This window comes from Cryphonectria parasitica (genome assembly GCF_011745365.1).
Source record: "Cryphonectria parasitica EP155 unplaced genomic scaffold M406scaffold_3, whole genome shotgun sequence".
Classification (NCBI taxonomy): Eukaryota; Fungi; Ascomycota; class Sordariomycetes; order Diaporthales; family Cryphonectriaceae; genus Cryphonectria; species Cryphonectria parasitica.
Window position 1 is genome coordinate 855805 of NW_024468911.1, and position 25680 is coordinate 881484.

General features: G+C 50.8%; 7 protein-coding genes across 7 annotated transcripts; 4 read left to right on the forward strand and 3 right to left on the reverse strand.

Moving 5' to 3' along the window:
* Positions 1-561: 561 nt before the first annotated feature.
* On the forward strand, positions 562-2079 carry M406DRAFT_253099 (FMN-linked oxidoreductase; the record flags this gene model as incomplete). The annotated part of the gene is made up of 3 exons (XM_040916879.1): positions 562-1154; positions 1251-1820; positions 1893-2079. 3 exons carry the CDS (start codon positions 562-564, stop codon positions 2077-2079), a joined length of 1350 nt encoding a protein of 449 aa, XP_040777823.1.
* Positions 2080-3276: 1197 nt separating this feature from the next.
* Positions 3277-4361, forward strand: M406DRAFT_337781 (uncharacterized protein; the record flags this gene model as incomplete). The annotated part of the gene is made up of 3 exons (XM_040921292.1): positions 3277-3385; positions 3471-3934; positions 4011-4361. 3 exons carry the CDS (start codon positions 3277-3279, stop codon positions 4359-4361), a joined length of 924 nt encoding a protein of 307 aa, XP_040777824.1.
* Positions 4362-4504: 143 nt separating this feature from the next.
* M406DRAFT_321389 (thiolase) lies at positions 4505-6447 on the reverse strand. The gene is made up of 4 exons (XM_040919499.1): positions 6227-6447; positions 5923-6103; positions 5244-5820; positions 4505-5161 (listed from the first exon to the last, which is right to left on the reverse strand). Exons 1-4 carry the CDS (start codon positions 6289-6291, stop codon positions 4737-4739), a joined length of 1248 nt encoding a protein of 415 aa, XP_040777825.1. The 5' UTR covers positions 6292-6447; the 3' UTR covers positions 4505-4736.
* Positions 6448-7994: 1547 nt separating this feature from the next.
* M406DRAFT_327981 (uncharacterized protein) lies at positions 7995-9870 on the forward strand (the record flags this gene model as incomplete). The annotated part of the gene is made up of 4 exons (XM_040920274.1): positions 7995-8228; positions 8320-9543; positions 9718-9782; positions 9855-9870. 4 exons carry the CDS (start codon positions 7995-7997, stop codon positions 9868-9870), a joined length of 1539 nt encoding a protein of 512 aa, XP_040777826.1.
* A 1835-nt stretch (positions 9871-11705) lies between these two features.
* On the forward strand, positions 11706-13149 carry M406DRAFT_69046 (family 1 polysaccharide lyase; the record flags this gene model as incomplete). The annotated part of the gene is made up of 4 exons (XM_040925221.1): positions 11706-11772; positions 11867-12357; positions 12458-12607; positions 12712-13149. The coding sequence occupies 4 exons, from the start codon at positions 11706-11708 to the stop codon at positions 13147-13149; spliced, it is 1146 nt and encodes a 381-aa protein (XP_040777827.1).
* Positions 13150-13413: 264 nt separating this feature from the next.
* Positions 13414-15244, reverse strand: M406DRAFT_60984 (uncharacterized protein; the record flags this gene model as incomplete). The annotated part of the gene is made up of 3 exons (XM_040924714.1): positions 13414-14541; positions 14693-15101; positions 15162-15244. 3 exons carry the CDS (start codon positions 15242-15244, stop codon positions 13414-13416), a joined length of 1620 nt encoding a protein of 539 aa, XP_040777828.1.
* Positions 15245-15740: 496 nt separating this feature from the next.
* Positions 15741-17847, reverse strand: M406DRAFT_79407 (glycoside hydrolase family 18 /Carbohydrate-binding module family 1). Its single transcript, XM_040925984.1, has 6 exons — positions 17623-17847; positions 17488-17544; positions 17406-17419; positions 17221-17339; positions 16745-17149; positions 15741-16615 (listed from the first exon to the last, which is right to left on the reverse strand). Exons 1-6 carry the CDS (start codon positions 17735-17737, stop codon positions 16093-16095), a joined length of 1233 nt encoding a protein of 410 aa, XP_040777829.1. The 5' UTR covers positions 17738-17847; the 3' UTR covers positions 15741-16092.
* Positions 17848-25680: the final 7833 nt, after the last annotated feature.

Here is a 25680-nt window from a genome sequence, read left to right on the forward strand (position 1 = left end):
TTCGAGAGGTTGTGCAGGGAGTCTGCTTCTCCAGCTGTGTTCCATGATGTTCCGTGGGTCAAGTACCCAAGTTTCTGTCCCGGTTTCGTGCGGGATGTGCCTTGAGAATGACGACATGACTCTTCAAAGTGGTCATCGTTCTTCTTCTTTCCTTTCTTTCTAGACTCTACATTTTCCGACAGGGCCACAATCCATAGCATTTCTTGGTCAATATCCACAGTAAATCCTACGCCCATTATTATTAAGCACTTAGAAAGCAGTAGAGACCGAATCCCGAGGTTGGTGGCCAGGTGCCGGATGTAGCTATATCCATCCATGTATATCTTCCTCTCTCTCTATCATACGACGGCAGTTGTCCACATGACTGATGAGCGCTCATACGGTTTTTGGTTGTTTTTTTTGAGCTGCACTTAAAACCCACTTTAAAAGCACTACCTGATTTCACATTTCTACTCAAGTCATCATTTTGGTACCTATTGCATCCATCCAACCTTGGATTTTTTTTTCAAATTGCCGGTGCAATATTGAATATTCATTGTGCAACAACAAAAATCATCCATCATGGCACCCGCACGCTTCGAAGCTGAGGACGTCGACCCGTCTCCCCTCGGCCAGCCTCTCAAGTTTGAGTTCAGCGGGCACACCGCCAAGAACCGCTTCATGAAGGCAGCCATGACAGAGCGCCTCTCGACCTGGGATCCCGTGAACATCGAGAAGCGTGGCGTCCCGAAGCCGGAGCTCATCAACGTGTACCGCCGCTGGGGCGAGGGCGGCTACGGCGTGATCCTCTCCGGCAACGTCATGATCGAGTATGATCACCTCGAGGCCCCTGGAAACCCCATCATCCCTTACGGCGCCCCCTTCGAGGGCGAGAGGTTCGAGGCGTTCCGGGAGCTGGCCGCTGCGGGCAAGAAGGAGGGCTCGCTGTTCCTGGCGCAGGTGTCGCATCCAGGACGGCAGGTTGTCGAAGCCGTTCAGCCGCATCCAATCTCGGCCAGTGATGTCCAACTCGAGGGCGAGGTCATGGGAATGACGTTTGCGAAGCCACGGGCCATGGAGAAGAAGGACATCGAACGTGTGGTGGAAGGTTTTGCGCATGCGGCTGAATATGCCCAGAAGGCAGGTTTTGATGGAATCCAGCTTCACGGTGCCCAGTATGTATCATCTAGCGACGTTGGAACTCCTTTCTTGAGTTGTATGCGCCTAAACCAATCATAAGGGTATAAGCTGACAGAATCTCCTTCCCAAAGCGGCTATCTCCTGGCCCAATTCCTGGCCCCGTCGACCAATAAGCGCACAGATGAGTATGGAGGCTCGCTGCGGAACCGAGCACGCATCATCCTGGAGATTGCGGACGCCATCAAGGCCCGCGTCAAGGGCAAGCCTTTCACCCTCGGCATCAAGATCAACAGCGTCGAGTTTCAGAAGGGCGGTTTCTCCACTGAGGACTGCGCCGAGCTGTGCGAGGAGCTGGAGAAGCACGGATTCGACTTCGTCGAGCTCTCGGGAGGCACGTACGAGGAGCTCGCCTTCAGTCACAAGAAGGAGTCCACCAAGAAGCGAGAAGCCTTCTTCCTCGAGTTTGCCGATATGATCGCCCCGCGCCTCCACAAGACCAAGACGTATGTTGTCGGCGGCTTGAGGACGGCCAAGGGGATGATCAAGGCGCTGGATAGCGTCCAGGGCGTCTCTTTGGGACGACCGACTGCGCACGAGTTCGACCTGCCCAAGAAAATCCTCGAGGGCAAGGCCAAGAGCGCAATCCAATATAAGATCGACGAGCAGAACTTTGGTGTTACCAACGTGGCTGCGGGTACCCAGTACGTTGACTGTCCTTTTCTTGTCATTTGTCACGTCTTCAAACGCACAGGTCCACTGACAAAATTACATAGGATTCGCTTGGTCGGAAATGATAAAGAGCCGCTTGACCTGTCTCAAGAGAAGCAGCTCGAGGTCTTTATGCAGTCGCTGCAACAATGGTCCGAAATCATGGCCAATAATAAGGATGGGTCAAAGTACGGATTCGTTGACATTGAAGGGCTCGAGCTTCAGCCTTTCGGTACGCCTTACGTGGCGTAAGCTATCTAGTTTGTTGGTTACAATCGGTCTTTGTCATTTCAAGAGCTTTTTATAAACTTAGACAAGGTGAACACAAGCAGTATCAGTACTTTATATACCTAGAACGACAATAGACACTCGATGAATTGCAAGCATAGTGTTGATCTCAACTTCCGAGATATTGAAATTTCACGTTCGTGGTCATATTCAGGTTATGCACACCTCTAGTCTTTTTACACGCTGCAACACAAAGAGAGAAAGAAGAAAGAGAAGGGAGAAAAACCTATACATCCTTGGTTCCCAGTCCTCCCATTTTGCAACAACAAACTTTCTCAAGTGACGTCTTCATTTTCAGTGCTAGAAAAGCAGATCTTCTACCTTACGGCAGTCAGTTTCGTAGATCAGCCGGTACTTGGTGGTGCTCTCAGTGCAGATCACGGATCAGATCTTGGCCCTCAGGAGGAGGAGGCGGCCGTGTCGTCGTTGTAGGATGGCGAAACATCAAGAAATCTTGGAGTTTCTTTTCTGGGGGGAGATGGTCTTGGTGACCGTGCTTTCTCTGCTATTCACTACTGAACGCACTGCCAAGGCTCTGTTGTATGACAAAGTCCCCCGCCAAGGTCACTCCTTGAGGCTGCCAAGTTCTTGGAGCCAAGTGCTCGTCGCCTTGGCTGGGCGGGCGGCTTTCTGGTCGACCTGTGAGCTTGAACAGGCGCTGTTTGAAAGAAAGTCGTTGTGATCTGCGCATACATGTAACTGGACATGTGTAAGCAAAAACGAGTTGAAGCAGCATCTCACGAGAAAGTCATGGCAGCCAAAACAAGGGTGCTGTCATCGGAAACATGGCTGTGAGGTTCAGATCCAGTTTTGGGACGGAACTCCTACTTCATGAAGCTGTCAGACAATTTTCTGTGTCGGTGAGAAGTACAAAGATCAGGCTCACAACAATCCGATGTTAACTACAGACGGTCGATGGTCCAACATAAGCACATCTCCAAGGACAGAGATGGGTATAAAGGTCTGCATGGCCTCGAACTAGACGTGGAGATCTCTCTGAATCTCTTCACTATACATGTCTCAATTTTGACCACGGTCGTACTCTATCTGCTTCTTTGTCTAATTTATTGCAACATTCTGCCCCGGAGGCATTGGTCCATACTATCCTTCGCCCCGTTTCTCACTTTATCTCTTAATTCATAGACTCAAGACCTAGTCAGAATGAGGACTCATTCAGCTGTCATATCATGTATTTTTGGCTACACCCTAGCCCACGGTGTAGTCACAAAGATCACAGGAGCCAATGGCGTCGAGATGCCCGGCCTGTCAGGTGAGTCCAACCCCAGGCACACCCTCCCCCCCCTCCCCCTTGGTCCCCAACATAGTATGGCCACTGATACAAGGCCAAAAAACAGTCGCGGATGGCACGCCTAGAGACTGCTCCTCCAACGGCTGCGGCTCCCAAGCCGACACCGCCATCATCCGCGACAGCGACATCCAGTCGGGCGCCGCTGGTCCTCTAGGCCGCACCCAAGGCGGAGGGCCCATTGACGCCGCCCAGATGATCAAGGTGTTCATGGGCACGGCCAACGCTGCCACGGCGCCTCAGAACAGCGCCAGTTCCGGAGTGGGCCAGGAGGACAATATTGGTGCCACAACGGCGGCGGTGGGGGGCGGGAAGCGCGGTAACAAGGGGCGACGCCAGCTCTTGGGCGGACTCGCTGGGCTTCTCGGTGGTGGCGGGGGTGGTACGGATGCTCAGGGTTCCCAGAGTACTGGCCCGCCTGAGACCATGGTCAAGACCACTGCTGGCACAGGTGCGCAGAAGGGCTTGCCGACTGCCAACGAGGACGGCACGGTAGACCTGACCTTCCGCCAGGTGCGTTTCATTCTTATCTTTCCAGGTCGATCCATACGTGGGTGTCTCTAAGCTTACACGCACCACTAAACTGCAGATCAACCAAGACGGGGCTGGACCTCTCGAAGCCATGGTGGACGGAACCTCGGGCGGCACAGAGATGTCCGCCTTCCAAGAGGCCGAGGTTGTCCAGGACGTCCCTGGCCTTGTGGCGGGTCTTTCGGCGGCAACCATGACCGATTTCCCTGTCAAGGTCCAAATGCCACATGGCATGACCTGTGATGCCACCGTCGGGGGCGCCCAGAATGTCTGCGTCGTGCGGGTGCGCAACAATACCCCAGCTGGTCCCTTTGGCGGGTCTGCTGCCTTTACCCAGACAGCCGCTGCTCGCAAGAGGGCGATCGAGTACCGCATTAAGATGCGCAAGGCTCGTGGGGTTTCCACCTAAGGTGGGAGGGGCTGGAACGGTGTTGATTGTTGGAAGTGAGCTGGGTGGAGGATCCAGATTGAAACTGTTTGTTTCTGAGTATGAGTAATCGGTCGTTACAATCAATCTCTTGTAGTATCTATATGGGATAGGAGCCCGTGAATGGTAACAAACTTCTTAACGAACTTCTTAATAGAACACGAGGCAGACGAGGTGTACCGTAGATGAGAATCAGATTGCAAGTGAGATCAGCCCATCTCGAGGGAGTGAGTATATGTACACTGACTGGGAACCACAGGATTGATACAATTCCGGCCAATTCAAGCCTTCCCCACAAAGCCTATGTTCCACGATCAATTTTCCCGCTTGCTCAGATATTCCCTGTACGCCTCGCCTCTACTGCTCGTTCACAAACAAACCAGCCATACCCATGCCAGTGCCGATGCACATACTCGTCAACAAGATCTTCTTGCCCGTACGCCGACACTCGCTGAGACCAGTCACAATCTGTCGGGTGCCAGTGGCACCGAGAGGATGGCCGAGCGCGATGGCGCCACCCTTGGGGTTCATCTTGGCCCAGTCCAGGCTCAGCTTGTCACGGCAGTAGACAGCCATGGAGGCAAAGGCCTCGTTGACCTCGACGACATCGACGTCGTCGAGGGTCAAACCGTGCTTTGACAGGAGTTTGGGAATGGCAATGCTGGGTCCAATGCCCATGATGCGGGGAGCTAGGCCGGCGACGGTAGAGCCCACGTACTTGGCCATGATGGGCTGGCCGAGACGGATGGCGGTGGAGCGCTTCATCAGCAGCACAGCGGCGGCTACAGGTTGAGATATACATGTTAGCCCACGGCCCGCGCAGATGTGCTAGGACAGAAGAAGGAAAAAGAAAAAGATTTATACCTCCATCGGTGACCTGGCTGGCATTGCCACCAGTGGTGGTCGAGCCCCACTGAGGGAAGGCAGCCCTGATCTTGCCCAGGCCTTCGGCCGTGGTGCCTGGCCTGATGCCCTCGTCCTTGGTCAGGACAACCTCCTTGGCCTCGCCGTCTGGGCCCACGATCTTTGTCTTGATGGGGACAATCTCGTCGTCGAACCAACCCTGCTTCTGGGCATGCTCGGCCCGCTGGAAGCTCTCGGCGGCGTACTTGTCCATCTCCTCCCTGGTGATGCCGAAATCGCGGCTCACATTCTCGCTGGTCCAGCCCATGGGCTCCATGCAGTCGACCGCCTCCTGGCTCTGGGCAATGACATCCTGGTCGAAGGGCTGCTCGAGACGGTCGCCACCCGCAGTCATGGACTCGGCGCCGATCGCCACGCCAATATCAATATTCCCGGAGGAGATCTGGTTGGCGATGTCGGCGGTAGCCTTGAGGCCTGAGGAGCAGAAGCGGTTCACCGACGAGGCACCGGCAGTATTGGCAAAGCCTGCGGCGAGAGCGGCGGCACGAACTTTGTATGCTGCCTTGCCATCCGAGACCTATTGTTGTTGTGGCACGAACCAGGGTGTCAGCTACGACGCAGGCGAGGCTGGAGTGGTAGGAGAAGGAGGATTATTAACGGCAGACGAGAGCAGACGTACATTGCCCAGGCAAATGTCCTCAACAAGGCCAGAATCCAGACCAGATCGCTCGTTGACCTCCTTCAGCAGGGCGTAAATTATATACTCGAGGCTGGTGTCCTTGAAACCGCCCTTCTTTGCTTTGGTGAGGGGAGTTCGGATGGCGAGGGTGATGACAATATCATCGGGGTTTTTGGAGGTTCTAAAGGACAGCAGAAGAAGCGAATGATGTCAGCCCTCGTCCCCGTCAATCTGACCCTCCTTCCACTCCTCCACCTCGCTCTCCACTGTTCCCACATAGCAACCATAGACAGAAATGACTTACAGCGCGCCCAGAGAGCTACCCGGCGCGAGGTGCTTCAGGATCGACCCCAATCGTTCGGCGACCATCTTGATTGATTTGGGTTTTTAATTGATTTCTTTGTGCTCAGCCTGGCTGGGAAAGATAATGATGTAGAGAAGCAAAAAGACAGAAAATGGTAGGATAAGATGCCGAGGGAAAAGAAGTAGCAAAAGAAGAAACAGACATTGTGAGAAGAGGCCAAGCCGCGCAAAGGATGTCGGTGTGATGTGGTGGGAAAGGGCAAGTGCCGTGGACCGTGGACCGTGAACCGCGAGCCGAGGCTCAAAGTGCTGCAAGACCCGTACGTAAACTCCCCGCGGGGCGCCCATATCCCGACCCACCGATCATTTGTTCCCGTTGGGGTAGCCTGGGTGGGGACAAACCTTCTGCCGATCTACCCTAACCCTCGGTAGAGAATGCTACCACGATGATTGGAGTACCACTTCTTTCTCTCCGCATCTGAGCAGCTGCCAGGTGGCCAGGTTGGGCCAACCACCCATAGTCTACTTAAGCATTGTGGTACATACCAACTTGGATGTAGTCATGATAGAATCCATGATCTTGAACCTTGTTCTGCCAGCTTGAGGAACTGCTACATCCTGCCTGTCATCTAAAAGCCTGATGGCATGATTACCTCAATGCAGAAACCCCGGCCACCTGGAAGTGCAACTTGGCACCCAACAGCTGCAGCCTCCCGTGATGATAGAGGGGCTGGCCAACGCATCAACTTCTCGCTATCCTACATACAAGGCAAAAATGTGATACGTTATAGCTAATCCCAAAGGGGGCCTGCATCTGAAGGATCTCCGTTGTCGAGTGTTGAAAATGTCGTTCCCTTGTCACACCAGATGCAGATCCAGAGCAAATGCACAGCAAGTAGCATAGAACAACTGATGATGATCATGACCATGGCCATGATGAGGAGAGACATCATTTCATCCCTTGAACAGAAAATCTAGATCAACTTTAGAATGGAAATGATGATTTAGATATTGAGAATCTGTCATGCAAGAAGAGACAAGCTGCGCGTCTGTTGTTTGTGCTTGATAATTGCGAGTGCAGAAGTAGGCTTCAGACATGAGGAGAGGAGCACATTATATTCTGAGCAAAAAAAAAGTTGGCCTAATATTGATGGCCGTGAAGGTGTAGCAGGTACTTGCCCCATGTTAAGCCATCAGCATCCAATAATTATTTTTACAGTCGGAAGTCCTTGCAGCCTAATGTCTGTGACATGTTCAAGGTCTGTCTCTCTGCTGCCAACAAAAAACACAGAGTTGACCCAGACCATCCAACTTGCCATCAGACGCGCCATCACGCTGTGCCAGCATAAACACAACAGACACAAGCTTGCATATTGCTGTCAATCGTCGCAGAAACGTTGTTCTACCTCTCAACCCCCAAAATCAGACAAGCATCAACTTCACTTTCACTGACTGCTACGGCCAACGCGTCAACACGCGTCTCTAGCCTTGACTGTGCAGCACCTTTCCTTCTGGCTAAACATTTCACTTTCCAAGCCCTTCCAAGGTTAACATATCTTGGGTAGTCCATTTACGATTCTCCCCTTCACTACCATATTCATCCTTTCGCCTTTCGCCTTTCGCATCCCTTCTCTTATTCCCATCTTATACTTGACGACACAAATCAGAAAAGAAGCTGGATTAACATCGAATTCCCAACAGACTTTGCACACCACCTGCTTGTCCCAAAACACCACTACTAACGCCCCAATCAGTGACCATACTTCGACATGGCCGACAATCACTTGGATCCGCAGGCTTTCAAGGCCTGCTACGCCCAGTTTTCAAGAGCAGATAGCGACCGTGATATCCTCTTCAATCAGCTTCTGAACGGCTATGAAGCCTTGCTAAACGAGAACACGAAGGTCATACAGGAGTTAAAGGATGTGAAGGAGAAACGATTTCTATGGCAGAGCCAGGCCAGATCCTTCAAGAGCGAATTGGCCTTGACGGAATCGACGACTGTACATCTACCCACCATTACCTGCACCTTACTTATCTCCATCTGCTTGCTACTTTATCAAGCTTCCACCTTGCTGACCGTTCCACTGACAGGATTTTCGTCCTTTCGTCGTCATGATCATGAACGGAGACGGTGCCCATTTTAAAGACGACTTTTTCCGACAAGGCGAAACCGGTGGCGAGTCTGCAGCCAAGGAACTCAAAAACCAGATCAGATCCCATCTCCGGGTCAAGTATTCCGACATAAATATTGACGATTGGAACATCATGGTCTACTTGTACGCAGATATGGATGGCCTGGCCAAGGTCTTCACATCCAGACGTGTTATATCGAGCGCCTCTGAGATGCAGAAATTCTGTTCTGCCTTCAGTCGTGCCAATAGCCTCTTCTCCTTTGTCGACGTTGGCCCCGGCCAGGCTAAAACGGACCATAAGTGTCGGAAGATGCTTGACTTCATGCTGCACATCTCATCCTGCCAACACGTCTTCTTTGGGCCGTGCCGTGATGTGTACGGATATTTGACCTTGTTGAGGGAGTACAAGCAGGATTTGTCCAGAGAGAAGTTGATCCTGGTCTCTGCTGGTACAGCCCCGCCAGATTTTACCGGTCTGAATTTTAAATTCGCCAGCTTTTCGAGCGTATTTAGTTCAGAGCCTCTCGACAACGCAAGGGACGCCAGGTCTCCCCGTCTCGACATCGGCATCGAGCCTTTCCCACCTCCTCTGGCACCCCCGCCTGGCTTGGCCACAATCGAGTCCGTTAACGAGTGCTCTGACATCAACGGCGGCTCGTCCACTGCGCTCACTCCTGCGTCTCCTGCGACATCGTTCGTAGGGAACGTCTCGGTGTCGCTCTCACAGACACCAACCTGGGCAGTTGTCTCCAAGCTGAGCAATGGCCCCGTCATTGACCTCTACAGCAAGAAGGAGTCCACACCCAAGCTCAGATACATGCTCTTGAATGCGTCCAACCAGCGCGTCGACGAGCGTCTCCCTGCCTTTGACCATGCGGGCATGCGGTCCATCGACGCCAGGACGCGCGCTCTGGGACGCAACTTTTGCAATCCCTACCACTTGGGCTTCGGGTGCGGTCGAGGCGACGCGTGCCACCATCACCACGACGTGAGCCCCAAGCTCACGCCTGCGGAGAAGCTCGCCCTCCGCCACAAGAGCCGTCAGATCCGCTGTCCTGGTGGCCAGTTCTGTGCCCGTCCTGGTTGTTTGAACGGACACCACTGCAAGCACAGCTATGACAAGGAGGGCCAATGTCTCTGGGGTTCCAAGTGCTTCTTCAAGGATACGCACGGCATAGATGTGGTAGGTTTTTTCGACGAATTATCCAGTTCACCCTTAGCTTCACTTGCTCATGTCCACTCTTCCCATTTCCCCCCCCCCCCCCCTCCAACCCGGACCCCAACCTTGTTGATATGCCGTTGCTGATATTACTTCCCTTTATTTATTATTATCTAATAAAGACACCCACTCTCAAAGTGTTTGAGGACGGCTCTCGCGAAGACCTCACCCTTCACTCGAGGCCTAGCACCCGTTGAATGCTGGTAAGTGTTCTCACACACGACCCGGCACAAAGATGTAGAGCAACTGATTCATTAAATGATAAGAAATATTAGTGATTCCGCGGGCTAGGGCAGGAGTCAAATCAACGAGACGATGTGATGTTGTTATCTCGTCAAGCAAGGTGATGAGTGGACGGCCAAGTCCTTCGTGGGCTGTGGGAAATCATCTGTGCTGGTGAGCATCGTCATGATCACGAGAAAACCTCAAGCACTGGCACCGTTGGTCGTGCCATCTGCAGAGTCATGGCAGTCACACTGGCAGAAGTTGGTCCCGCATCGTGGAGGTGTTACAGGTGCTCCTCCTGGAGCTTTCTCTCGACACCGGCACGGAAGAATTACTCGCGGTACAGTTTACCTAGGCAGCAGGCTCGCTACCGTGATTCTTTTCACGTCATCTTGGTCCGTCATCGGCTAATATAATTATATCCTCTATGGATTTCTTCGATGCAACGCTACCCTCGAGCCTATATACCTAGATAGATAATTTATTACCCTTAAAACATAAGGTTACTCGGGACTAAAGTTCAGCACCTGTCGTGTTGTTGAGACACAACGCATCGCTTCCTCCTCTTCTTTTTATTATTGTGCGAAGATAACACAACTCTTAACTTGACAACGATTACAATGATGATGTTGAAAAGTCCCAACAAGGCATGATTCGATGGGAAAGGAGATATGTTCAGGCTAATCAAACGCCGGGCTCTGAGGCACAAACGCCGGGCTCTGGGCCCTACGGTCGAGCAGGACTAAGAATTTCCGTCAATCATATTTGAGGGGCAGTGGCGCTATAATTGTGGATCAGTTGATCTGGACTGAGTTATGGCATAGGTCGAGTGTGAACTGATACAAATTTATTTGTCCTTGGCCAAGCATCTTGGCGAGTCGCGGCTCTCGTTCTAGGCGCTGTACATAGTAGCCCTTATAGTCTACTCAAGGTTCAGGGATGTTGGGGCGCTGGCACTTTGCTTGTCAAAACACGCGCCGTCTTTCACATCTTCTCACTCTATTTCTTAGGGGGCATCTAGAACTCAGTCTTTGTAAGAGAAGTTTTGTGTTTGTTTTCATGGCTTGTTTATCCAGTTGCTTTTTTGTTTCTTCTCCTCCTTCCCCGTTTTGAACAATACTATGGGACCCTTCTCTTCTTTCAAGCAGAAAACCCGGCCCACCACGTGTCCACCCACAGCCTCGGGACTGACTGATCAGGTTAACGGTGGGCAGCAGTGGACGTGAGGGTGGGGACGTTCGTAGGCGTGGGCACGCTGTCCATCTACATAATACTTGGTATGATACCTCTGTACTGTATACAGCATAGGAGCCCTCTGTCTAATCCACTCGGCCGGACCCTCATACTAGGCTTGTTTTGGCAGCATCGTCCGTCAGGGTGATGATCCGGCAACTACCGAATGCCTCACCCTTTAATCTCGTGGTCTCCTATGCACCTGATCCGCTCTTCTAAGATGAGGCTGAGAAGGGTATCGATCAACCCATTGTTTCCCCTCGTTTGGCCCTCGGTTTTCGCCTGCATACAAGCTTAATTCACCCTGATCATAACTTGGCAGATCACGCCAGGCAGGTTTCCGATATGGATGGGGAAGTTGTCCGGAATAATACCGAAGGGGCTTTTTAAGCGATGGAAGAGAATGATCGTGGGGACAGGAAGGACGCCACGAGACACAAGTGCCATGATTAGCGAGTAATTAAAAGATTGGCTATGGTACGCCGCCATCGTATCTTCGCGTGAATAAATAGTAGCAGACTCGTCGTGTAGTCCGTCATTCATTCTTGCTTTTCTCGCTCCCTATCCACGATCACTCTTTTCTGCGCATTGCGTTTCTTATACTCTCGTTTTATTATTATTATATCATCCACAGGAGGGACATACAACATAAACAACATTACCTCACAATGAGAACTAACGCCCTTGTTCTCCTGGCGGGCATTGCCCGTCAGGCCCTCGCAGCTACTGTCACAGGTATGACGAAGTCCTCGCAGGATTGTTTACCCTTTCCCTTCTCCCTGCTTATTAAACGTCGGACTGACTGGGTGTTCTTTTCGTCACTATGCAGGAGCTGCTGAAGGTTTTGCCAAAGGCGTCACAGGCGGTGGCACCGCCACGCCTGTCTACCCCACAACCACGGCCGAGCTCGTCAGCTATCTGGGCGACAGTACGGCCCGGGTCATTGTCATCGAGGGCACCTTCGACTTCACGGGCTCTGAGGGCACCACAACGTCGACAGGCTGCGCCCCCTGGGGTACTGCGGCGGCTTGCCAGGTCGCCATCAACCAAAACGACTGGTGCACCAACTACGAGCCCGATGCCCCTTCTGTGGCGGTCAGCTATGACAACGCCGGCGTGTTGGGCATCACGGTCAACAGCAACAAGTCCCTTGTTGGCAAGGGTGGTGCTACCATCAAGGGCAAGGGTATCCGCATGGTCGGCGTGTCCAACGTCATCATCCAGAACGTTGCCTTCACTGATATTAACCCTCGCTATGTCTGGGGTGGTGATGCCATTACCCTGGATGGTACCGACCTGATCTGGATCGACCACGTCACTGTGAGTATTTACCAATTTGTCTTGGGGGTTATTCGTGTCGTTGCTATGACCAGCAGCAGACAGAGAAACATGATGCTAATAACACAAAACAATTATGCAGACTTCTCTCATTGGCCGTCAGCACATCGTCCTCGGAACTTCAGCTTCCCAGCGTGTGACCATCTCGAACTGTTACTTTGACGGCGTCTCTACCTACTCTGCCACGTGCGATGGCCACCACTACTGGGGCATGTACTTTGATGGCTCTTCGGTATGTTCTCCTTTTTTTTTTAAACCCCCCCCCCCCCCCCACACATTCCCTATCATACGATTCAACTCTTGGAACCACGCCCAACTAACAAAAAATACTTTCAGGACCTGGTTACCTTCAAGAACAACTACATCTACCACATGAGCGGCCGTTCTCCCAAGGTGGCTGGCAACACCCTCCTCCACGCCGTCAACAACTACTGGTACGACTACACCTCTACTGGCCACGCCTTCGAGGTCGGCTCGGGTGCCATGGTTCTGGCCGAGGGCAACGTCTTCCAGAACGTCCCCGTGGAGGTCGACACCGCGAGCGGCCAGTTTGCGGGTCAGATGTTCTCGGTGCCCACCACCAGCTCCGCCTCCTCCTGCGCCGCCTCCCTGGGCCGTAACTGTGTCGTCAACATCTTTGGCACCAGCGGCACCATGAGCTACACCACCACCTCGTTCCTGACCAACTTTGCCGGCAAGAACATTGCTGCGGCCGCTGCGGCTACCAGCGCCATGGAGACCACCATCCCGGCCAACGCTGGCAACGTGCTGTAAATCAATGGTTAGTCCATTGGGCATGCCATTCAGCGTGAATCGCCTGAGAGCGCAAGTCTCTCTGTATTTTCTTCCTCTCTCTCTCTCTGTAGTGGAGGAGATGCTCTTTTTTATTCATTTCACTGTATATACATCATTTTAGAGCACGACTCTCTCTCCCCCTCTGTGTGTGTAGCGGCATAAATCGCATTTGTATAGACGTTATCTATATTTGACTCTCCATTTGCATGGACTATTAATTTACGCCCTTGGATTTTGTCCTTCTCACAGATTTCGCAACAACTTTTTCCACCATGGACGGCGGAAGTTCTCCATACCACCCTCTGCAAGCTCCTTGGCCTCGTCCAGATCTCGTCTCCTGCCAGACTGCAGATCAATCTCGTCAAGTCGCCAGAATCGAGTCTTGAAGGTGAACTTGTAGACCACATAGATGATCGGAAACAGAGGCAGGAGTATGTACGCGTCCACAAACCCGCCAGCATCAAAGGGACTGAAGTTGGTCCACCCTTGAACAAGTGCGAGAAAGAGGTTGGCCCCCAGGCCAAAGTACGCACTCCACGGGTAAAACTTGGACACAAAAGGGAGGTCGACGGGCGTGTACCCCTGCGCTTTCCAGGCCTGTCGGAAGCGGATGTGAATAAAGCTGATGCTCCCCCAGACCAGGAAGGTCGAGACACCAGAGAGGTTCACGATGTACTCATAGGCCTGGCCCGCGCCGGTGGATATGTTCATCATGCTCAGCGCCCCGCAGAGATTCGTAAAGACGATGGCCGGCACAGGCACACCCCTCTTGTCCGTCCAGCCAAGGATCTTGGGGGCTTTCCCGTCCTGGCCCATGTACAACAGGGTCCGCGCGCCAATGTAGATACTGCTGTTGACAGCCGACAGACAGGTCACGAGGATGAAGGCGTTGATGAGGTGCACGCCCGACTGCCACCCTGCGTTCTGGATGGCGATGGTCATGGGGCTCTGGAGGGCTTTGCTGCTCGCCGAGACCAAACCCTCTGCGTTGGAAGGGCACGTCAGGCCAAAGAAAAAGGCGGACCCCATATAGATAAAAATAATGCGCCAGAACACCTGGCGGATGGCCCTGGGCACCGCCACGCCTGGGTTCTTGGTCTCGGTCGCGGCCACGGCGATGGACTCGCACCCTGCGTAAAAGGTGCTGCAGAAGACAAAGACGGTGGCGACGCCGCGGAACCCTGTGGCAAAGGCGCCTGGGTCGTGCCAGTACTTGAACCCGATGGCTGGCACGCCGTGAATGCCGCCTGCTGCGTAGATGATGGAGAAGATGAAGAAGGCGACGAGGCCTCCTAGCTTGAGGAGGGCGAGCCAGAACTCTGCCTCGCCGAAGGCCTCAACGCCGAGGAGCTGAAAGCCGAGGAATGCGAACTAAATTAAAAAAAAAAAAAAAAAAAGAAGAAGTGATGGATTAATAACGATGATAAATTTAATCAATTCATGAATGACTTGTGTTGTTGTTGTTATTGTTGTAAGGGGGGGGGGGGGAACAAAAAAGGCATCAATACTCAAGAAAACTCACCCATAAGAGGAGGAAATATCCCCACAGAGGCACCTTGTCGCTCCAAAAGACAAGAATGCTGCAGACGGTGTTATACTCATTGGCCAGCACGGCAAACCAGATAATAAAATAATTCCAGCCCACAGCCACGCCCAGCGCCTTGTCCACAAATCGGTCCGCAAGCCCCGTGAACGCACCGCCCGACGGGTACAGCGTCGTCAGCTCGCCCAGGCTCTGCATGATGCTGAACGCCACGATGCCGATGACGCCGAACCCGATGAGCAGCGCTGCCGGCCCGCCGCTGGAGAGGGCGCCTCCGCTGCCCACCAGCAGGCCAGGGCCGATGATCCCCGCCAGTGCCATCATGGACAGGTGTCGTGTCTTGAGCCCTCGCTTCACCCCGCTCGTGGGATCGATGGCACGAAAGTCGCTGCCGCCACCACCCTCGGTCGACGACCCCCGTTCTTGCTCCTCCAGGCGCGCAGCAGACGCGCCGTTGCCATGCTGTGCGTCTTCATAGTCCGAGGCGGGGTGGGAGAAGTCCTTGGTGTCAGGGGCTCGATAACTAGACATGGTAAAAGAAGAAAAAAGGTCTAGTATCTATTATATCTTATCGAATAGAGCCTGTCAGACATTGATGGATTTCAATGTCGTAGAATCCTGCATATGTCGGTATGTTTTATTCTTCTCAATCGAGGGCCAGGAGGAGAATCTTGATGAGAAAGAATGGCGAGTAATAAGCACTGTCCTAAATAATCTGACACCCCAGAGGAAGCGAATATTCCTCTGATGTATTAGAGAGTAAATTTTTCGTACAAATCTGCGCTAATACTGGCGATGGCAATTATTTTGTCTTTAGAGCTGCTTCGGGCCGCATTAAAACTGGGGTCAACGAGGATCAATCGTTGGATGAGCCAAACATGTGCCGCTATGGCGTTATCTCGCTAAGACTCTTAAATCCTCTCTTTTCTTGGGTGCTTCGATTAAGTTCGTATTCTATAGACATCAACTCGACAGTTTTCGAATTCAAGAGTATATTTTGCTTCCAGTCAAAACGTAGTACAAAGAACATAGCAATGATACTTGGCATTTATATTTGAATGAATATATCGACTGAAGCACCCAAGTGAGTACTTGATAAGTACATGAAGTGATACCTATTTACACAGAAATTCAACCAGTAGTAACATCATTCCACATGGTCCCAATTGCAAATCGCAATGAACCACTTAACCTAAACGAATGTACAGGAAAGTACTATAGTAATAGCACCAAAGTCCTGACTCTCCCCGACTGTGAGAAGAGAGAGAGAGAGAGAGACAGAGAAAAAGAAACTGGAAGAAGTGAAATGGTATGAAGGGGAAAGAAAAAAAATAGATACATCAAGAACATCCGTCGAACATGGTCCAGTTTCTAAAATCCTACTCACACTGGCACCACCACACACTGAGGCACTCACAAGAGTAAGGGCTGGCACAGGTGGTCGACCCCGTATAGCCGGTGCCGCCACACTGTCCCCATTGCGCAACTGGTGTGCCCGTGCTGCTGGAAGCCGTGGTCGTGACCGTTCCTGTCGTAGTGCTGGTCGTCAGGGTAGTCGCCGTGGTTGTAGGGGCAGTCGTGGTTGTGGCCGGGCCTGTGCCGCTTGCTCCAGCCTCGAGATCCGCCACGACCTCGTCTAGGAATCCTGAGTTCTCGTAGAGCTGGCTCATGTCCCACATCATGATTCCGCCGAAGCTCGAAAACGTCTCGCTGTACTCGATGGCGTCCTCCAGGGTGGTTCCTGTGGTGTATCCGGAGCCTGCTGCGCCGGTGTTGGCTGGGATTCCCAGAAGAACCTTGACGTCAGGGTTGGCGCTCACAGTTTGCGCCCAGGTGTCCCACGTATCGAAGTTGTAGTAAGCCTGTGTGGAATCACCTACGACGAAGGTGTTTACTCCGCAGCTGGTAGCAGGGGTTTTTATTGTTAGCGAGACGGAGAAGTAGAAAGAGTACAAAGCAATGCAGTGTCTCGAACGAGGGTTCTAAAACTTTTGCAAGAAATGGACCTAGCGGTAGATAAAGCGGACTTACTAGTTATTGTAGAATTGTACACTGATCCAGTCGAAACTTATAGTTCCGTTCAGCATGTCATTGTCAGCCGCATCAGGGTACGGACACTGTGGCGCCGCGCTGAGATAGTATTGCTTATCCCCTGCGTCAGTGGCTGCGGTCATGAGGGATCTCAGCTCGGCAGCAAAGGGCGCCATGTTCTCCGTGGTAGACTCAAAGTCAAAGTCGAAGCCGTCAACAACCGCGTCACCAAAAGGCCTGTCTACGCTGCTGTTGGACTGCACGGGACCAAACATGGCCCAGATCGTTTCCGCTGCCGCCACCGCAGCCGAAGAGGATGTAAAGCCGCCTTGTGTGTATGTTGCGCCGCCGATCGAGAGCACGATCGTCTTGCCGTAAGTGGACTGACATTCTTCAATGTCGGCTCTGCGAGAATAGATCAGTCTTGTGTGTCAGAGGCACCATCTTTTGCGGTATGAGCACTCGTCATTACTTACTCAATCTGTGGGCAATCCAGAAGCTCCGCATTGTCGGCAAAGCTCGAACAATTATTGCCGGCATTAGCAAAGTTAACTACCGGCGTTGTAATCTCATCCAAAAAGGCAAGCGGGATGATCTAAGGTTACTTTTTGGTCAGGGACAATCATCTTTGACAAGTTCAGTCTAGGCCGTAAACACTCACGTCAATATCGGTATCTAAAACGTGTCAGTGATGGAACTTAAAATTGCAACGTCAGTCAAAGAGCACTCTGATAGAAACTCACTGGAGCAGTAGTAGGACAACCTCTGTTGGGAGCTATCCTGGCCGTAGGAATTCTGGCCTAACAATGGAAACGTGATCAGCATATGCGAGGTACGGAGAATCCTTCGAGACAAATAGAATGTCGGTCACATCGTACCCCAATAAACTTCAATATTTGTCTTAGATGACGGGTCGAACCCTGCGTGTGCAAGGGGTAGAAGGAAGGCGACAAGTGCCGCCACTTGTGTCATGAGAGCCCTCGAGCGCGCCATTATGCAAGATTTGGTGGTACAGAATCTGTTACAGCCTCTGAGCCTCTTCAAGCACTAGTGCAATATATGGACAAGACGGTGTAACACAATCTGGAAGCGGAATGTGAAGATGAGTGTCAAGTACCGTCGTCAACTCAACTTTTTGGGTCGGAATCACGACGACACTTATATGAGAATATAATTTTGAGTCAATGGCACCACCATATGAGTCGCTTTCAACCACGCGACTATATTGGTGCCGTTACTATTTGCCCTTTACTTGTTACATTCCATCTCGTGGCACCTTCCTCTCCCTTAACAACATCCATCCTCTATACTCCAGCCAAGGTCCCACACCTACACCTCTTCTTCTCCTGATAAGCTGGTGACGAGGAAACCAGCCTGTCAGAAGAGGACTTGGGCCTTCACGAGGAGAAAACGTGCATCAAACTTGGGTCGCTGAGGGTGCCCGAAAGCTACGTTCAAATCTCAAAAGATCCCCGGACCGGACACCAATTAAACTAGATGCTGCGCTCCTATCTGAAAAAGGAGTAGCACATCAATGATGTAACGACAAAACGATGTGACTTGAGTTATGATTGTGGTGTTTTAATCAATCTACCACGTGGTATCAACCATGGTTGTCAACCTGGGAAAAGAAACCCATCTCGTGGCATCCTCATCGCTATAGCCATCCAAGTTTTTTTGCCGACTTCTTCTTTTGTCTTAATCTAGCATATCCACAACAGGACACATTGCCTGTTTATCTCTTTCCTTTTCTTCTGTTACTTCTTCTTTATCCCCCCTGCTGGCTGTCATACCCACCCAGCATGTCGGTGGTTGGCTGCAACGCTCCCTTAACCCACGCGCGCAAGGCACTACCCGATGACGGCTGCATGTCTCAACCAAAGATCGATCAGCTGTGCCATATCTCACGTGCAGGGTCTAGGCCACATTATCTGTTTTCCCCCCTGACAGCGGACGCAACTCCCATTCGGCTGCTACCGTGCTGACGACGACCCCTTACATACATGGCTTCCTCATCCGGCTAAATGGTGGGCATTCTGGTCTCATCGCTGACAAGCCTCCTGGGCAAATTAGGCGGCTCAGCGGGTAGCCTCAAGCCTTTTAAGAACCTGGGTTAAACAATCACATTTTCTCACATGTGACTTTTCCCGACTGCCTGACACGACAGGTTGCCACGGCCAAGGGAGACCACATATGAACCGGTCATATGCCACACATTGCAGCCATCTTGGACTGGAACAATTAAGTGATTGCAACAACCCAAATGTTCTTGACACGACTCAAAAATCATAAAATCTCACGGCAGGGCCAAGATTACGCGGCCGTCTGCCAGCCCAGATGTCTTCTGCGCCATCACCAGACCATCCCGACCTGACACCAACAAGGACAATTTCCTCTGTAGTCACTTTGTGATATCTATTTTTCCCCCCTTCTCACGTCCACCTGGCCCAACCAGGACGTTTTCGACCGAGAAAACCCACGGTCTCCGGCGGCTCCCACACCCGAGATTGACCCAGGCGACCTAAGCAGGTAGTCAGGCAAAGCTACCACGCCCTTCCTATTTTTGCGTGCAACGTAACGTTGCTTCTCGAATGTTGCCATGTCACAACTACTGCTGACGATTGCCATTATTACAACACACATTCTTGAGGCGGCGGCACGAGCAGTGACAATTTCACCGTCAATAGCAATTTCTGTTCGAGAACAGATGTCTGAACGCTGACTGGTCGGTCGGCAATAGCCTAATTCATGCATGTTCTCGATAATGTCGGCATGTTCACGGGTCGGAACCCTTTGGAGGGAAGGTCTCCGACCAAGCGTACCGCCAAGGTGTGATACAGGCACGTACCAGAAAGCCGAGATAGAACCTTATTCTGGTATGGTACTGTCATCAGTGAATGATTGGTGAGATGGCTATGCGCAGAATTGTCGCTTCGCAAGGGATGAAAACCTCAAGATTGGCGAGCCCCGATGGACTAAGATGAGAAATTATCTCTCATGAATGAAATCCAAGTAAGTTTGATTTGATGATTCCAGCCGGCCTGCGATCTCTTATATTATTGGTGTCTTTTCAATTTTAAATATCCGATCAGCAAGGAGCACCATGGAGCCTGGGATATAGGAACTCCAGAGGAGGGGGTTCTGTATAGGTTCCAATTTCTTGATACAGATACTGCGATCCGGATGGATGCATCTCTCCAGATGTCTTCAGCATCTCGCCATCAACTGAGAGGATAGTAGTGCGATGGTCCAAATTTGGTGACCTGTGGGGACAGATCAGCTCGTTTTGATGAAAAGGCTCTCCTTTTCCGAAGCCATGATGGACTTCTGCCAGGCCTCTCATCACCCAGCAGAACCATTCTCAGTCACCTGAAGGAAGCATTCTTGTTTTCAGCTTGTGCAATCTGTGCAGACTGAACAGCCATGGAAAGCGCTTTTGTTCGGATATGTGTGAGGCCAATTGCAGATTCATTAACATAATTCAAGCACTATTGACCAGAGACATCACTGACATCTGCTATCAGTCGGTATGACAGTGCCGAGATATGATGGAAGTCTTGACTCTCAATTAGTGTTATCACGAATCGAAAGCAATAGCAGCATCTGAAAGAGAAGAAAAATAAGAAGAATTAGAACCAATCTCCTCGGCCTCTGGTTCCATGGCAGTATTCATGCTGGCCAATTATAGTGCTCGTAAACTTGTTATGTTGATGCTCAGCCGACTATCTTTCAACCGACCACGACATTGATAGCTTGCATGGAGATGACCATCCTTCTGTTACTCAAGTATCTTTCTTTCCATAGCATCGTTTCGGATTCCGCTGAGAAGATAGAGAGGTTATGCGACAGCTAAAAAGAGTGACCACTCCCAGCTGACTGGAAACGGCTGTGGCCTATATAGCTGCGTAGACGGTCAGACTCACACGGAGGTGCACTTGAGTGAGCTTTTCGGTGCATGATCTGGTAATTTCTTCAGAATTCTGTCCTGGTACGATACACTGCCATTATCATGTCATCGGATCCGCTCCTACCCTGATAATTCCTCTCAACCATGTGCGTGAAGAACGTCCATATTACGCTCTTTCCTACACTGATACATATCGTATGTCAGCAACCAAATGCAATGATTCCATATTGGCTGGAGCAACCTCGAGGTTCCGTCTCTTTCCTATGGCCAAACCAATTTTTACCGATGGCGTTTCGAAGGACACCTCATCTTCCATCGACACCAGTGTGACGGTTGTTAGTATGTAGCCACTCGTATGAAAGCTTCGTTTCACATACTAATGTCACAGTCTACATGAAGATCATGTAAGACCTCGTGATCAAGTTCCAAACATATGACTAGGTTCAAGACTAGAAAAGAGCGAGAGACGATTGAGAAATAATTGCATCACGAGGACCGCACTTTCCTCCATGATCCAACCCATGTGTCATCACTAGCCTTCTGGATCTTATGCCCAGGTTGAGTACTTAACTCTGGGTCATGTCATTGAATTTAAAGTGGCCACAGAAGACATAGGTACCTCCAGTGCCAGCAATGCTCAAAATGGGAACTCTGTCTTCGTCGTCCATTACACAGTGACCGGCTTTGATGATTTCTTTGGGATTGCCACGCGCACAGGGCAACTCACGGGAAATTTAGCCCATTACTTTGAATAAATACATGTATGGAGACAGAAACAATTTCTTCAAATCCTTGAGCTATTGCAGGACAGCGTCGTAGGTCACCCTATGGACCCGAGATGTCACACAGTTGGTGCCATGAAATCTGGGGAGATTGGTGGCAGCAGGCAAGATGTTGGACAGTTGCACATTGCGATCCTATTTGGAAAATGATCGAGGGGGATATATTGTCACACTTTGATCGTTGTATTATTCGGTGATGAAAACCTGGCATCTTCAAGTCTATGCCGAGGACTCATGGGAAGTAAATAGTATTATACCGCCTGAATGTCGTCGAGTAGACCTCGCACCGGAACCTTCTATCTTCGACAGATTACGAGTCATATAAGGTGTTTCTTAGAGATTTTAGGGGACCGCGCCCTACAGGTGGGATTCTGGATGTATCACTGAGGCTGAAATTGCCGAGACATTCATGAATGAACAGCGACTTTGCCTTCCTAACATGAAGTCTATATTAATTACTCTAAACAATTTAGGATCAACTCAATGAATCGAAAGACGAGGACTTTTCCGGACCTGGGGAATTAAGTAAACTCAAATACTGAGGGGAAAGGTATAAGAGTAGGTCTGACACACCAGGCATATTTACAGGAAGCTTTTCTATGATAATGTCGACTATGATGAGTTGTACTTAAGTAAGCTACCTTTCCATATCAGTCTACGGCGTCCAAGTTAGAACGAAAACGGCTCTACATGTAGTGTTCTGGTGCGATGAGATGGCGTTGGCAATGTTGTATTATGTCTAAAAGCTGTTGTCGGCGCCCTCCCCTTATGTAGGCCTGGACACGATAGAGTTCTGTGCACTGCGGCATATGCTTAGGACGTCAAGCTATTTTCTTTTTAAAGTGTACCGACTCTTATGATTCAAGTATAATCATGAGCTTTGTATCAACCAAGTTGACTGTCATCAACGATAGGAGACAAATTTTGTCCTAATTACCTCATCCTAACTTATCCTATCGACAGGATCCAGTGAGCTTCCTCCTTATTTCCTACTCTATGCGCCCGAGTACCCGGTTAACACCTTCGCAGGCCTGTAGAATTCGCTCAGCACCTTACGCCGTAATCTAAACCACATCTAGAAAACTTGAAAACTTGGAAAAATTGTTGCTACCGCAGCAGTACTTCACAGATACATGTCGCTTTCTATACGAAGAACTAACAGGTGGCCCAGTGCATAAGCTTTTTCCTTCTCCTCTTTCTCCTGTGTGGCAGCAAATGTAGAGCTGTACAGGTGGATTGCCAAGGTAGATCATGGCACTGTAGCATCGCATTGACCGGCTTGGAGAAGCCGGAGGAAGCGAGCCTTGAGATAAAGAACAAGCCCGCCTTGCATGCAATCACAGTCTCGGGTTCACATGAGCAAGGGGCAAAGGTGACGCATGTGGGTATCTGTCAGGACTTCACAGCCACCGCTGTGACTCATGAGTTGTGTTCAGATCCCAACGACAGCATCATCTGAGGGTTTGAAGGTGTCGCCAGGCTGGACGCCCAGGCAACCACAAATCTATGAGGTATTACGGTGGACAGGACTTATCGCGCCTCCACAACGGCTCATACCCTCGTAAAGCACCCGTCACAGGGAAGAACGTTTTTATTCTCTGGAAAGACTACAAATCCAACACACACTGTTTCTATCACATCGATACTTCTAATGGCACGCACGCAGGCAAGCAGGGACCACCTGTCAACCCCACCCCGTCCATTTCCTGCAGCCAGCCGATCGTGATATATCACGCACGACACTCGTCATGCAAGTAGGTTACATCGTGACGAGCCAATCAGGCCAAGCAAGCAACCATGTCTACATCTGTTGATCCTCAGACGGGGGGTTGTTCCAGACCCGGCACGCACAGCCAAGTTTCAAAAGTGGATTTTGGTGGTGGGCTATGCTAACATTCTCACTCATCATCTATCACCTCACATGCAACCAGGTCATCTGATTCGACAGTGCGCAGGAGGCGTCCTGGACACATGGGGGTCCGTCCTCCGCGCACGGTAATAAGCAAACGATGTTTTGTTCCCTCCCCCCCCTCCCCCTCCCACCAGTTCTCAATAGCGAGATCCATCCTAGCCGACCTCTTCAGCAGCGGCAGCAGGGATAAGGCAAGCATTCCGCGTGAGACGGGTGTGCAGATGAGCCAAGGAAAGGGTGGTGGGGAACTTTGGAAAAAAGAGGGTGGGGTGGGTGGGTGACTTCATGAAAAGTGCTAGGTCATGTTTTGTTTGCGAGTTCTTTTTCTTCTTCTTTTCCTTCTGGTTCTTTAAAGCACAGCAGGGCTGTCAGCAGACCGTGGAGGGGGCTTGCTGACCGGGCTTGTGTGACATTCCGAGGTAGAACAGAGAGAGAAAATATCATGAGGGTCATCTTTTGCGCCCTAATGACAGCGTTCCGTAGACAGCTCAGATTTGGGACAAAACACGAGATAGGGAAGTAGGAATGGAAAAGGAAAGTACACAGTATAACAGATACAAAAAGGCAAAGATAGCGAGGGAAGAGAAATGGAAGATGGAGCTGAGATTTCCGCACAGGTGACGTATACGAGATGCGTCATGCATGCTGAGTACCTCCTCCAGTTTGTAGCACGGGGAACATCCCATGTAGTGATTGAGTAAAAGCCCGTATCCCGATTAAACGCCGTGGCGGAACCCACATTTCCTTTTTGTTTTTATTGTTGTGTATATAATAACCTAACCAACGGGCGGCAACAATTTTATTGACTTAATTTTTTTTTTTAAAAAAAAAAGGAACCAGAGAGATAACAGGTGGGGTCCAGAGATTTGCGTTAAAGTTACCATGGTATCGATGGAGAAGGTGGACGGATGATGGCGAGATTGTTCTCCCCAGATTGAGAGTGGTACGGCTTGGAGATCTGGCGGGTGGCCAGGCGAGAATATATACATAGTACCAGGTATGCATGTTGTCCATCTGCCCAGACCCTTGTGCAACTTGTGTGGGGATACGACCAATGGTCTGCACTGAAAACAAAGACGAACATGTTACCATCTTTACTCTAGACTCGATCTGATTACCATCTGGAAAGTGTCGATATGACATTCAAAAGTGTCTTCTTGGCCAAGGGGGAGGTCCAAGCAATGTGTCCATGTCTCTTTCTTTTTCTTTTTCCCCGTGTCTCGACTAAGGTATCTTTTTCTCGCGCTGACTTCTTTATCTATAGTCGAGACCTTTTTTGCGTGTGTCACTAGGTGCGCCCCGTCCCTAGGTCGACTGACCCGTCTGCGAACGAACGGAGCTTCGGATGGAGCCTAGGGGCGTTTGTAGAGGAGGTGGGGAGAAAGAGACGATTGGTTACAAACACCCACATGACGGGGCCCCTTGCCCTGGACTTGCATCGGGACGAAAAGGAGATCCACCCACCCCACAGACGCACACACTTCAAACGACCGTTGTGTGTACTTTGGTCTGTGTGTGCGTGCGTGCGTGCGTGAAAGTGCGCTTTCGGGAGACAATATGTCGACAGAGGGGTGTAGTATGTAAATTATCACTGGTAAAGTACTTGGCTATACGAGGGGGAGGGAGTGTGTGCGTATGTCGCAGATATATGTTAATTACTTGATGTACAGAGAAAAGAAAGAAAAGAAAAGGGCAAGGCAACCAGAAAAGAAAAAGAGAGAGAGAGAGAGAGAGAGAGAAGGGTGGGCATGACATTGGTCACAGCCCCCCTCCCTTCTCACAGGATGGGTGACTTGTATCACGCAGCCTGTTCGCTGCCAGGGGCTCGGGTTAGCTGGGCTGGTCCGTCGCAGTCAAAAGACAGGAATTTTTCTTCTTTCTTCTTTCGTCTTCTATCTCTTTCTCTCTCGACTTGATCAAACGCTTGACTTGCGTCGCCGTGTGGCGGACCTGACATCAAAAAGTCGGACCCTGCAGGAAGGAGGCGTGCTGTTGCTCGGCTGGCGCGCTTCGCTCTCTATGACTCCATCGTGTTTTTATCACTGTCGAAAAGTACTTGGTACTTATGGAGGGAGGGTGACATGAAAAGAGATAAGGAATAAGGAAAGAGAGGGTACGTTCTGCAATCCTGTCCTGTCCTGTCTTTCATCTTATTTGCTACATGAGGTAATAATAATTCATCATAAATGATTTCTAGAACTGCATAAATATTGCCTTGTCAAGATGCACTATAACACAAAACGAACAACCGTCTCAGAATTTTTTTGAAGAAAGTAATCTCGTTCCTATACTCATTACTATGTGAATATTGATCAATCCAAACATCAAGGTACGT